Here is a 15,527-nt window from a genome sequence, read left to right on the forward strand (position 1 = left end):
TATATATCCCCCTGGGAATCAAATGCTTCATAATTTTTAAACTAAAGATATATAGAATTTATTGTCTCTTCTCAAATGAGATATTTGATATTGCTTTTAAATCACAAGGATTCATTGATTTTATGTTTTCAATTAACTTGAATTACAATAGAATGATGAAAAATACATGTTCCAATCAAGTTTTGGTTCTATTCCAATCATTAGTGTATAAAAAACTCACAAAACCACATAGGGAACATATCATTTCAACATCCTATGTTCAACTAGTGATTGGCTCAAACATACACCATTTGTACATGATATGGTTAGCTCGTGTTTGTATCGCAAACACATAGGTGCTTACCTCTTACACCCCTCACAAGTACACATGGGGGTTAGCTTAGACATATGTCACATATACATAAAGCGACTATAGCTCATACTCATATCACAAGCAAAGATGGTGACTTAGGCATCCAATGCATATACAAAATGGGAATAACTTAACAACCTCTCAAATACACATAGTAATTAGCTAGCAAAAATGAGTAGTTACAACTTCTTACAAGCATCATTTCGTTTTCCTGGCTTGCTAGCTAATAAGTTCATAAATGCATTCCATTTGAAAAAGAAATGTTAATGCATCTAAGGCTACACTATGGGTCCTTTCATTTTTCATAATTATATGAATAAATTGAGATGATGGGAAAGCAACCTACACTACTTATGATTAGTATTAAAGATAAGGTGTAAGTGTACCAACACACATCATCTAAGGCCTATAATAAAATTTTCATAGCCCATTAATCATCTATGTCATAAAACAACCATATAAGTTACATAATTAGGATTTTTTATGATCTCACTATAGATCCAAGGCTACTATACAATATCAATCAATTGGATTTGATTAACTATCAAAACCATAAAACCATACCTTAGAAAGACACACATACATTTCTTTTGTTATACCAATGCCAATATTAACCTCCCAAAACATGTATATTTTGACATCCATAGCCTATATGCTACTAGCCAAAGCCATCTAAACCCCATAAAATGAGGCAGAGCTCTTGAAATCTATTACCTACATGCTATTGGTGAAAGCCAACTAAGCCTATTATATGTCTGCATAGTTCATTTGGTAGATCACACACCTTGATTCCTGTCACACTAGAGTAATGGTAATCTTATCTATAAGTGGGCCATATGTTTTAAAATTTTAGTGATCTCATTAGGATGAGTGAGACAAGCTACATCAAGAGAATAATTATTCTCTACCCATGTCCTTCTAAAGTCTCTTTCTCAACCCTAGTTGTGATGCCAGGAATTTAACTCATGTATTGATCTTAATTCGATAATATAACATTAGAGGGTACAAAAATATGGATCTTAATGCACTATGTAAAGGGTTTGCACCCTATTCTAGTTAATCTATTTACATTACTTGTCACAAATTTGTTACACTATACAATTATCTTACAGGTCTTGCGATAATGTTACCATCATACTAATAATGCATTAAACCCACACAAGTGTTTCTTTAATTAAAAACATATGCATAAACTAGTAGAAATCATAATTAGTCAAAATCCATTCACTTGATTTAATTGTTATTAAAAAACACAGTATTATCAAATATAAATTAAATCCATAGTAGTACAATAACTGAGTTTTTGAGTACACATCCATTTTATATTATAATGATCCTATGTCTTAGCATATCATTGTCCACTCGATAAATATAATGGTAAAACACCCTGCCATATTTGATAACAACTAGCATTAATTGCCTCTAGCTAGACAAGGCCATCCTAAGACTCAACTATTATAAACTCAACATAGATCTAGATACATGCTAAGAGTAGGTGGATAGTTCATATATATTAAGTTGCTAACAACATCATATTATAATGACTAAATTTGGCATCATCATTAAATTTGGCTATTCTGTACCTTCCTATACTCCTCACTAATCTAAAACATAAGGCCATAGGGCTCAATACCATTCGTTCTAATTACTTTAGTTTAGATAAGTTTAGAAGAATTCTCACACATTCACATCAAGGTACATTACAATAATAGTGAATTTGAAATTTCCTCCAAGATTGGAGTAGATTTGGAAAGCCAAGCACCATCAACCTTAGAGTAGATAAGCTTGATGATTATGAATTACCTATATTATCTTGGACCTATATAGGGCACACCTATATATTGCAAGGTTAGATAACTGTCATATATATATATATCTAGACACACACACATGTTGGCATTGCATACTCCAATGAGAAATTGTAGGTGACTGAAGGTATTGTCATTGATGACAACCTTGAAATCCTATGGTACCGGCACCGACAGACTCTACACTGGCAGATAGTTTACCGACAACGGCAAAGATGATTACCGACACCCAGCTGACATGATTTTATTTATTGCATATTATATTTAATTGTAATATCTTTTTGTAAGCCGACAAGGCGTATTGTAATAAGACTCATATATAAGTATGAGATCTTGTAGATCATTTTAGAAGTGGACATGGTTAGATTATTGTAGAAGTAATGTGCGAATATTTAAGGCAGATTTTGGAATAAGGTTTATGGTTATTGAATGATCTTAAACCGGTACCGAACCTGGCATATCAGATGCTGAACTGATGCAGTACATTATATTGGATTTGTATAATCCATTTTTGTAAGTCAGTGAGACTTCCTTTTGTAATTAAGTAGTGAGCTTTAGGCAGTCGGCCTTCCTGCATGTGCAGGCCCCTATTGTAAGTAATATCCATTCATTGGCCAGTGAGTGAATATTGTGGGTCACAAATCCCACCGAGGTTTTTCCCACACCGGGTTTCCTCATCAAAAATCTTGTGTTATGGTGTGCTTTCTATGTTGTGCTTATTGTTTATATTTACTGCATTAATTATTGTTTACCGGTACACTATTTTGGAATGCAATTTACTTAATAAGTTAAGAAAATTTGTTAACTGGCAAGATACTGATTCACCCCCCCCCCCCCTCTCAGTATCTTTGGGAATCCTAACAACACACACACACACACACACACACGCACACACACACTCAACTTGCAACACACTAAAAAGGTAAATATTAATCAAGTAGGAACAATCCCAAAGCATATCATTCTTTCTTAAACCACACCCCATGGACTTGGGTCATAGGTTTATATTTCACCCAACAATTGCCTAAATACTTGCTTCCAAATAAAATCAAGGTCACATGGAGTTCTCATTATAAAATATCTATAAGAATATATGCATAAGCTCCTATATCCATGGTTGTAAAATCACTCAAGTAGCATTACCCCTAGGAGTGAAATGACATGAACACTATAACCTAAAATGTGCACAACATATTAAGACCAACAATATAACAAACTGCCCTTTTCCAATATCCATTCTAAGGACAAATATTATATATATTTATTGGTTATTATTTCATATCCTAAAATATTATCTAGATTTTTATTGGCTATTATTGCATATCCTAAAATATTTCATTCAGTGATTCCCAACAATTAATAATTCTTAATAATAAGTGTATAAACCCAACCAAGTTCCTAATTTAACAAGCTTGAACTATAACACTTAACTCTAGAGATCCTGAGATATCAAAATTTAAATCATCATATTTATTATTTATAATTTAGTATGAGCACCCCAAAATGTTCTATAAGTTCATCTCATATTTTGACAATTATTGGCATATTCATCATTGAGTTAATTAGCCATTGAGGATTCCTAGAATAGATAGATAGTAGCCAACTTGTCTTAATAAATATCATATAACCAAATTTTATCACATATATATGTAATCTTACTTTGATGAATTCATCTAGTATGCTAAGATGGTCATTACTAGGAACAAGGTTCCTAACTACCTATAACTAAATCATCCTAATTATCAACCATCTTATACTTACCTAAGTATGTAATATCACCCATATTAAATGATACACCTAGATAATTAAGATTTTAAAGGATTAATTATATTAATAAAAAATCCATGTGCACAAACTAGGCATAAGAATTCATAGACAATATAAAATAAATAGTCAAATCATAATCTAGGGTAGTTGTAGTTAAAATATAACCAACATGTTATAGTCTAATTAGCAACCTTATTATAGCTCCAAGTAAGGTCCCATTATAATGTAGTTCAATGATATAAAGTACCATAATCATGTATAGTTTTAAATATTCTTTGAGGATTATTAATCCTTGATTCATATTCAAGATAATTGGAATCACTAAGGAGGGGGCCAATTATAGAACTAAAATTCTCTCCCACCCTGCAACCCCAACATGTTCTCCCACCCACCCCTCGATCAAATCTTCATTTATAAATATATGCACTACATAATATTGATGATGATAATAGTATTAACCTTATGATTTCATTTATATTATGGGGAAACCCCACATTCTTATAATAATCTACTTCAAGGACTAGATAGTATCCACTTTTAGAATTTATACTAAAAATGAATCTAAGGATAATTAAAAAGTGACCTCATATAGAACCACTAAATTTACAAATCAATTTTTATTATCAAATTTTAGTGGTCATAAGATGTGGAAACATCACCAAATCATGACATATCCTTTAATGTGGACAACATAATGTGACAAACGACAACCAAACATATCATAACATAGATGCAAGGTCTTTAAACTCAATCACTAGTACTCACGATTTAGTACCCAATAATGATACTATAATTTATTAGTTTAATAATTTTAGAAGGATAAATATCATAAGGGTATTGGGATCCCAATTGACTCAATAATTTACACGAAGTTAAATCCATCACCAAATTTCTCAATTTATAATACTTGGAGACGATCCTTAATGTTCTCTTGCAATAATTTTTAAGGCTATAGAAAAGGCATATGAACTTAAAAACATGATTATTATAAGCCCATCCTCCTAAAACCATAAAAATGACCAAGATACTATATTGACAACCTTACAAAAACTACATCATTCTTGTATTTATTATACTACTTTAAACAAGATTTTATCTCACTATTCATTTATTATACTACTAGTTTAAACAAAATTTTATCTCACTATTCAAGATTTTAGGCCACCTAGAGGAAGAGCCTCCACACAAGGGATAAGTAGAGCACTGCTAAGTTGAACCACCCTAGTGGTGGTAATGGGCTTGGGATCTTGGTGATTGGGAATGCTGAGTAGTGAAACTCTAGTTGTGGCTATGGTCATGGGACAAAGAGTGGCCATGAGAGGTAGAACTATCTAGGGGAACCCTTGCCACAATGCACATGGCATCACCCCAATGTTCAAATAGCTCCTGAAGATGAGAAACCTCTAGGTCAATTTTGGTCACCTAGACTTGAATCTAAAACATCACTTTATTACAAATAATAGCATTAGTATATAAAAAAATAGAAGTATCAATAGAGTTCTGAGCAAAACTAATAATATTTCTATCTTTCTATAAATTAAAGAAAATCAACACCTTGAAAGAATGCTAGGTTTGGGTATACTTGAAGGGAATGCGAGGCCGATCCTCCAAAAGAATCATGTGTCAAACTTGGATAGAAGTATTATTTATAAACACATTGTAATCTGATTAGGAAATATTTGTAAATAATACTTTTATGATAAATAAAAAAGAGTTTGTTTGTCTCTATTTGTGTATGTGTGTTTTATTTGGATTTTAACCCAAAAATTGGTATTAGAATAACATCTCTATGTCTTGTTTAATATTTATTTTCTACAGTTTGTTATTAGAACCAAAGCTTTTAAGTGAATTGGATATTGAAGGTTTGTTATTTTTTATAGTACTAAAACAGATGGGCTTAGGAGAATAGTAAATGCAAAAATGAAAATATTTTAAACCTGCATGTTTAATGCACGATTAGCAATAAGTTTAGGACAGTTTGTTTTGTATGTGACTTTTGAGGTTGTAAAATAAAACAATTCAAATTCAGAATCAATATACAGTGCATTTTTTAGCATGCAAAAAAGAATTTCAGCGTATAATCTCAGCTTTTGAGTTTATGTTAATCATTCAATTTATTCTCAGCGTATAATCTCAGCGTTGATTTAGAATATTAATCTATTAATGTTCTCTTCTTAATTGAAAGGGTTGAAGTAAAATCAAGCATTCTTCAAAATCTCTCTTTCAAATGTTTTTGTAAGAATATCTACTGGCCGATCTTTGTGGAATAATAGTTGAGCTGTACATTATTATATTTTTACATGGTGTCAAAGAAAATGTCACTTTGTATTGATGTTTTGATTCAAACGTACAAGATTGGATTTTTAATCAATTTGATTGTAGATTGATGGTTAGCTAAGAAAGGCGTGGATGAAATTTTGTGTTTCTTCAAACATCTAAGAATCCTTTGGAGTCATAATATTTCCCCAAGAATCCTTTGGAGCCATAATATTTCCCCAGTTGTCTTAATATAGGGGAGGGGAAGGACTCCTCACTATTGGGTTCCAAAATTGCCACTCACATTTCTTAAGGAATCAATCTGCTGAAAGACAAGGGAAATATCATCATAGGAAAGGATTGGTCAACTTATCAATAAAATGTTGGTTATCAAAGGTAAATTGTCGAATAGATAATCTCCCCTTCACTTTGGGTTCAACTAGACTTGAGAGGGTATTTCCAAAGTTATCTTTAAAATGATTAAATACAACTAAAAATATGCAAATGTAATAATTCTCCATTAGTTACTAGTAATGCTTTCCACAATAGGTACTAACTTAGCTAACTAATAATCTCCCATTTAATTTGGAAGTGCCAACTTTATAGCCTTTGCAACCATAGTCATGGTGACAAGTCTACCACCACTTAGATACTCACACTAGAATGTTATAAGCTCCCAATATTGGGTCATCTCCACACCTAGATCTAAACTTCTAGGGATAATTTGTAATATCTCTACCTATGTATCCCTTTGGTAATCAAAGGCTCGTGATCCCTACACAAAAATATGAAAACCTTCTAGTATCCTATTACAATGAAATTTTCCTTCTTTTGTCTTGTTAACATATAAGCACATAAATAGAATCCTTTTAAGAAAGGAATGTTCATGTTTCCTAGGCTACACTATTGGTCCTTTCATTTCCCCTAATTCTTTCCACCAAGTGAGATGATATGCAAAAGAATCCCACATTACTTCCAATCATTATTGGATAAGGTGTAAGTGTAACAACACACATCATTTAAGGCCAGTACTAAAATTTGCACGACCCATTAACCATCTATGCTCTCATACAAGCATATAAGTTACACAACCAAGAATTTTATGGTTTTACTCTAGAGATCCAAGCCGACTTCCTATACTAATGATCACTTGGATTGTATTAACTATCAAAACCATGAACTATACCTCACAAAGACAACATAGGACACACATACGTTTCATTTGATACACCAATACCAATACTACACTCCTAAAAGATGTAGATTTTGATAAACATAGTCTATATGCTACTAGCCAAAACCTATATTAGACCTATAAAATTAGGAAGATCCTAGAATATATGACTTGTATGCTATTGGTGAAGGCAAAAGTTAGCACTGTGATATGATTCAATACTTATTTTAGGCAGAGCACACACCTTGACTCCTATCACACTAGAGTAATGATTACCTTATTTGTAAGCAAGTCGTATGTTTTAAAATTTTAGTAATCACATCAAGATGAGCTGGACAAGTTATATTGGGAGTAGATATTCTCCACCTATGCCCTTCTTGTGAATGCTGAAAGGAATAAACAAAAAAAAAAAAATCATTTGGAAAATATTACATTGCTATATAATAGGATTGTTATAGCCTTACATTTCTTGTACAAAAGTTCCTAAACTTACCTATAAGAACAAATACTTTTCAAACAACAACAAAAGCAATAAATCTAAAAAGATAAACTAGTCGATGTGCATGTTGAGTTGTATAACTATTGAGAACATATTATTTTTCAAACATTCTAATCCTTTACTAGAAGATGTATGATTTTAATGAAACAATGATCTATCTCATTTGTATGCTTACACCATTCAGAGAAATATGATTGGAAATATGAATTAAAACCCATTGTTTTACCTTTATTTCAATGCAGGAATCAAAACATAGTGACAATATTTCTATGCTAGTGTCCTTAAGGCTTCCTCCAAAATAATATTAATTGCAAACTTAGATATTATACTGAGGCACTGCATGACATACCCTTCTCCTAGCTTTCATACAACATCTCTCCTTTCAATTGCAATGATCCATTCTCATATGCTAACTATAGTACTTAAACAATTCTCATATCCTCACATCAGTAATCATGTCATTCATTTGTTTTCCAACATCAAATAGGAATGATAAAAGCATGACATGACTAGAAGAAATTATAGATTTTAATTTATTCTTTCAAATGTATTCACTTTATTTTTTCTAGGCCTTTCTTATTATCACACATGAGCCCCTTAAGAGAACATAAAGAAAATAATTACCTACTCCACCTGGATACTTTTGTACCTTCACCTTCTTGAGGTCTAGAAGTGCTATTGAATGCAACATAGCTAGCAGCAAATTGGATGCCCCTATTCTCATACACAATCTCTATAGGAAATACACAAGAACACCGATCTACATTTTTTTTTGATGCCATATGTGAATGCAAAAAGGATAAAACAAAAATAAAATTTTATTTGGATAAATATTAGATCGTTGTAGAGTATGCTTTTTATAGCCTTACATTTCCCATGTAGAGCTTCCAAAACTTACACGAATTTGTCCTGACAACTAACATTAAAATTTGTAAGTTTAGTTTATTTAAATATTAAGCCAAAACAATGCTAATTAATGTAAAACTCTAACATTTAAAGATTCCCTTGTTCAACCCTAGTTGCGATGAAAAAATTCAGCTCTTGTATTGATCTTAATTCAATATTATGACATTACGAGATGTAAAAAATTTGATCTAAAATATATTATAAAAAGGGTTTACACTATATTCTAGTTAATATAGTTACATTACCACAAAATAATCTATTAGTACACTATAAAATTGTCTTATAGGCCTTGTGATTTAAGTTCATATTAAGTAAATTGGAATATAGGACCTAAACCCTTTTCATAGCTTCCATGAGGCAAAAGAGAGGGGTCTCATGAGCAATGAGATGACCAAACATTGGGACTAGAAACAAAAAAACAACACTAACAAAGAACAAGAAAATGTCGAGGCTTATAATTCTAATCAAGATTTGGTGTTTGTCTAATAGCTTTCTTAAATCAGAGATAGTTATCTAATCTAAGAAACCCTTCATGGACTAGAAGCTACATTTAACTGCAACCCAAAGATGTGTACTTGAAATGGGCAACACTATATGTGCACTATGGGATTCTCTAAGCTATTATATTGATGTGTATAATAAATTAACTAAAAGAAATAAATAAAACTGGAAACATAACAATGCTGAAAAGTAAATCTAATGTATAGTAGTGGTTGCACGAAACTATGTAATCACACATCAGTTTGTTGTGCGTTTTGGTCCTATAGCTATCAAAGATGAAAAATATTTTAAGTGGCATACTCAGATAATTTACATTATTTGCCAAGTGTTCAAAACTCATACACAAGTAACTTGCTCCAAAGAGAATAAAATTTGTTAATTTTATTAAATTATTGTTGCTACAAATCTATTGTTGCAGAAAGATGAATCTTTAATCTTAATTAACATCTCCTACTTTTTGCTTTATTGAAAATTCAAATATATAAGATAATTTACTCTCTAACAATCATCTAATATGTTTCCCACCACCCTTTTAAAATAGGAAGATAATTTTTCTTCTAAGTGACCATAAAAAGGGTATGTGCAGAATTATGAGGGGCGAAAAGTTGGCGATATTCTGACTAAAGTCCTAATTGATAGGTAGATTGAAAAATATCTATATAGCTTTCAAATGGTATCAATTTTTTTGAATTTGAGACGTGTAACATTCTATACTTCATATACTATAGGATTAAAAGAAGAAAAAATAAATTTAATAAAGTTTTGACCAAGTTATGGTGGTCAGACGTATGACTATTTATATTTTTAAAATGATATAGTAAAAAAATAATAATTAATTATTTATTTAAAAAAAATATAAAAAATATTTACCACATCCAAACACGAGTCTTCTGCTTTTATCTAGAATCTATTAAAAAAATTATGATTTGATTGTGGTTAGGGTGGTCAGACAAACTCCTGCTTCTTATCATTTTCCTAAAATTTAAGTGCTACTACATTGAAATTTCAAATTTTTCTCAAATAGATTCCTTTTTTGTTACAGAAACAAAATAGTAGCATAGAAATTAATTTCAATTTTCTATATATTCTATTCTTACATATTTTTAAAATAATGTTGGTAACTTATTCAAATTTTTACATCAAGTTGCCTAACTCTGTTTTTCTAATTTTCATTGCCACTTAAGGGCTTGCTTGGCTCACCATGATCCTACACATACCCAAAAGTGACGAAGAAGTAGAGTCATCTCATCATGTTGTCATGCCAGTTTTGTCTCTATCAACTTCTGGTGAATGTTTCTGCTTAACTATTGTGAATCAGTGCAAATGGTTTAATAATTATTTATATCTCATTTTAAGCTTTTCAAATCATTTTGAAGATCTGAATTTTGTTAAGAAATGAGGGAGATACGCTTGTTCTCCTAAAATTGGGTTACCCATTATTGGAAGTTATCCCATATGCTTGTTTCCTTTATTGGAAATTATCCCATATCCACTCCATGTCCTTAACTGGGCCATATTTAGTCAACAATAAGAAGATATTTTTGTCAATAAAGAAAAAATAATCATGAATATAAGGGGTAGGTGTTTGTCTCTCTTAATGGTTTTAATAACTAGACTCTATGGTAATAACTTAGGGATTTGACATCCATACTAAGTAGTTATACTATCTTCATGAAAGCTCATTTTCTGTCAACTCATGACGTATATTTGAAATGGGTCAACAATGTATATACATTAGAGATCTTATTGTAGCCATTCTATCTATGACTCAAAAGGAAATGATACTAAAAGTAAAGTACATTGAAAATAATAACTGAAATTCTTTAACGGAATCTACCTTCTAAACTTAGAAAAATAGCAACTTAGTCCATGGCAAGCAAACAGGAAACTACTTTGTCTATATTGGTTGTAGGAACATTCACAGGATGATTTCCAATGGCTACAGGAATAGTCAATCGTCGAGACAACAAACTAAATACTGAAAGAAAATAACTATTGAATGTAAAAGGATGGAATTCTTACTAAGTGGGCCCCCTTAGAAAGTCTTCCCAAAAAACCACTAAGAGTTGCAAACTGGAAAACTATCTTATTGATCTGAAAACACTGTTACATCATAGTTTTTTCTAAAAACTATTCTTTTATAAAACTAAAGATTGAAAATTACAATAGCTAATGTTCACCATCTCTGAGAAGGGATATCTGAACTTATTTATATCAAAGAAACTCCTAACTAACTCTAATCATCGGCAAATCCACTCCCAGAACATTAGGAGGACACCATTTATTATAACAGAAGAAAGAGGAGAGGGAGTTACACTCTGAATAGGAAACAATCAAGTTGTTTCAACATCAGAGGAAATCTAGCATAACTATCCCTCCTAGATTTATTCTCCTACGAGCATGAATATTGAAGTTTCATTATTGCACTATATGAGCTGTAAATAACCGGTTGTTGAATTATTCAATGCTCCTCTTACTGTGACTTTATCTTCAACCAGTTAACTAGCATTAACTTCCATGTTGTGAGTCCTTGACCATTTCTGATTCTTTATTTATTCCTGCATCATGTCATTAGTGCATACAAAACAAAGGTATATCCATTTCATGTCAGAATAACATTTATCTAACTACATGCAAGATTAATACGGATAAATCACATAGCATGGTCACCTCATCATTCATCATATTTAACCAAAAATGAAGTATAAAGGGAAGTTGATGACCACTTTTTTCAAGTTCATGGAAACATAATAGGACCAGTATTTAACACAATATTAGGTCTTAAACAATATCTAAACCCTTTGCTAGTACCAATAAAAATATAAAAGAGAGACAAAATTGAGCCTGAAGGACATTGGAGAGTACTCCATCTTCTCCTTGAAGCTGCAGGAAAGGATCCCTATCTATCACCATAAGTTGTGTGACTAGATTATCTTCATCAACTTCTTCCCCTATATTAGGCCACATTGGTTATTCCAAATCAAGCCGAGGTTTTGCTAGTGTATAAAGTGAAAGATTTTTAGTTGACATGCCATCTAAAATTGTCATATCTCCTGACCTACAACTTATAAAATCATCCGCTATAGCTAACCAAGGTCTACCCAAAATAATGGGATATCCTCCCAGAGTTGCCTTTGGAGAGAATCATAAAATCAGATGGGTATTCCTAAGAATCCAGAGTGAATACAAGGTCTTCTACCATACCATCAGGATATAGTGTTGGATGACAATGGCAAGAAATGCATTTTCACGGACTATAGTGTTGAGTCCAAGGAATATAGATTGTATAACCCCATCACCAAGAAGATCATCATAAGTAGATATGTTGAGTTCTTAGAGATTGAGTCATGGGATGGATTGATGGACACCTCTTAATCCACCTCACAAAATGTGCCCATTAATGATGATGATGATGATGAGTATGAATATCGGGAAGATGCTATGATGGCTCTTGATAGCTCCCGACAGATCATGATAGCTCCTAGTGCAGACATGCATTCAAGCAGACTCACAGAATTCAGTTAACTCTCCTCAGATCTGGATAGCTCCTGAATTCCCTGGACAACTCCTGACAGAAATAGGCAGAAAGGCAAGCAACCAAAGGTAGTAAGAGAACCGACTCCTGAATGCTCCTGACAGTACAAATCATAGTCTGCATAATAGAGCAGCAACAATAGTGATAGTTCAAACCCCACTCTTACCTCCCTAATGCCAAAGACGACTAGAAGTCTAAGGGAGATCTACCAAAATGAAAGGTATGATTATGGGTTTGATGAAAATATGAAATTTGCATTATTTTCTCATATTGATCCAATTTATTTTGAGGATGTTGTTAAAGATGATAAATGGTGTGAGGCCATAGATGAGGAAATAGATGCAATAGAGAGAAATGATACTTGGGAATTAACTGATTTGCACTCCAACAAGAAAGTATTGGGGTTAAATGGGTGTATAAGACTAAGAGCAATGCCAAACGCAGAATAGAGCATCATAAGGTAAGATTGGTTGTCAAGGTGTACAAACAACAGTTTGGTAGAGATTATGATGAGACGTATGCCACTGTTGCAAGAATGGAGACCGTATGGGTGATTATAGCTATTGCAGCCCCACACAAATGGAAGGTATTTCAAATGGATGTAAAGTCCACCTTCTTTAATGGAGTGCTAAAAGAAGATGTTTATGGGGAGAAGCCACCTGGTTATGAAGTTTTGGGTCATGAAGGCAAGGTATATAGGCTGAAGAAGGTTTGTTATGGATTGAAGCAAGCTCCACGGGCATGGCACAACAAGACTGACTCATATTTGATGAGCAATGGCTTTGGCAAAAGTGATGGTGAGCCCATTCTTTACATCAAGCTAGCTAATGGTAAGCTTATCATTGTTGTCTTGTATGTTGATGATTTAATTTTCATTGGGGATGATAATTTCCTCATTGCTAATTTTAAAGAGGCCATGAAAAGAGAGTTTGAGATGATAGATTTGGGCCTCTTGAGATATTTTCTAGGCATAAAAATAATGCATGATAGTATATTTATCTCTGAAGAAAAGTATGCTAATGAGATCTTGAAGAGATTTAAAATGCATGGTAGCAAGCCCACACCAAAACCAACAGCCTTAGGTCTTAGGTTGAGCAAGGAAGATTGCAACAACAGTGTTGATTTCACTAGGTTTAAGAGTTTTGGTTGGAAGTTTGATGTATTTGACAACAATTAGACCTGATTTAATGCATGTAATGACTCTAATTTTTAGATTTATGGAGACTCCAAAGGACACCCATTGGCAAGCAGGTAAGAGAATCTTGAGGTATGTGAATGGCACCAAGGGATATGGCATTTTGTATAACGCTGTAACTGATTTTAGGCTGATTGGTTATACATATAGTGATTGGGCACGAAGATTGGATGATAGGAAGAGCACATCGGGCTATGTGTTTCATATGGGTTCGAGTGTAATCTCATGGGCTTCTAAGAAGAAACCCATTATTGCAATATCAACAGTCAAGGCTGAGTATATAGCACCGAATACAATAGCATGTTTCAGCTATATGGCTAAGAAGAATCTTGGTAGATCTGAAAGAAGAACAAGAGGATGGAACAATGATCTTTTATGACAATGTTTCATCAATTGCATTGAGTAAAAACCCTGTTTTTCATGGTAGAAGCAAGCACATTGAAATCATGTATCACTTCATTAGAAGTTTAGTTGATAATGGTAAAATTTAGATGAATTTTTGCAGGTCTAAGCAGCAACTAGCAGACATTTTTACCAAACCATTGGGCAGAGGCACTTTTGAGCGCCTAAGGAGAAATCTGGGCATAGTCGATTTGAATTTTGTTTGAGTTTGTTGGCTCAGGACAAAGTGGGAGTCTTAGAATTTATTTATTACTCCAAGTCTAGTCAACCCCCAGTGTATATATCTCCCCACTTACCTATCAAGAGAGCTCAAGAAAAACAACCTGGGGAAGATTTGGCTGGGATCTCCTGACGTGAACAACCAAGTTTGCAGAGAATTAAATGAGGTAGTTGTGAATTTGAATTTTAAATTTGGGGGGATTTTTGAGTGAACAAAAAAGAGACAAAAGAGGAGAACATTATCCAGTCAGTGGTGTGTCCAATTCAGTTCAGATCAACAAATCAGAGAGAGAAGTGCATATCCAAAGTGAGTGTAGAGAATTTAGCTAACAATAGCAGCCTATGTGTGTTTCATTAGTTGAGCAAGATAGCTCCTAACTGGGTGGTCTGTCAGTTGAGCATTGATTGCTCCTGACTATGTGCAGCTCCAAGTGAGCAGTTTGATTTGTGATGAGCTCAAAGAAGCTCTGTTTTGAATGTTTGTATGTAGCTCCTGATCGTTGCCTGTAGATTAGAAGTCTGTAATTAGTTTACAATTTGTATTCTGTTTTTTTGTCATTTCTAATCATTTAATAGAATTAGAAAGCAAGAAAGCTTGTATGTCTCCTCGTGTGTTTTGAGTTTATTTTCTGTGCGTTTGTTCCCAGCTATTTGGGGATTGAGACAACAGTCTCTGTGCATTGTTTGGTCCACCCTATAGGAATATAAGAGGACAACCTCATAGTACAGTATTTTAGATGACATGCTTTTATTCATTTTGACATAAGATTATTTCGATTTCTTACAACATATGGGGGTGTTCGGATATATAATTTCTCCCACCCCGATGAAATGTAAAAAATTAAATATTGTTAAGAATGCTCTAGATAAGGTTAAAAGGAAAAATATTCAATGTTTTACAATGTCGGCCTAA

General features: G+C 32.8%; 1 protein-coding gene across 1 annotated transcript; it reads left to right on the forward strand.

The window, feature by feature from the left end:
- The first annotated feature begins 13,333 nt into the window (after positions 1-13,333).
- LOC131875801 (uncharacterized) lies at positions 13,334-14,601 on the forward strand. Its single transcript, XM_059220478.1, has 3 exons — positions 13,334-13,650; positions 14,012-14,269; positions 14,499-14,601. The coding sequence occupies exons 1-3, from the start codon at positions 13,334-13,336 to the stop codon at positions 14,599-14,601; spliced, it is 678 nt and encodes a 225-aa protein (XP_059076461.1).
- The last annotated feature ends 926 nt before the right edge of the window (positions 14,602-15,527 follow it).

The sequence above is a fragment of the Cryptomeria japonica genome, chromosome 5 (assembly GCF_030272615.1).
Source record: "Cryptomeria japonica chromosome 5, Sugi_1.0, whole genome shotgun sequence".
Lineage (NCBI taxonomy): Eukaryota > Viridiplantae > Streptophyta > Pinopsida > Cupressales > Cupressaceae > Cryptomeria > Cryptomeria japonica.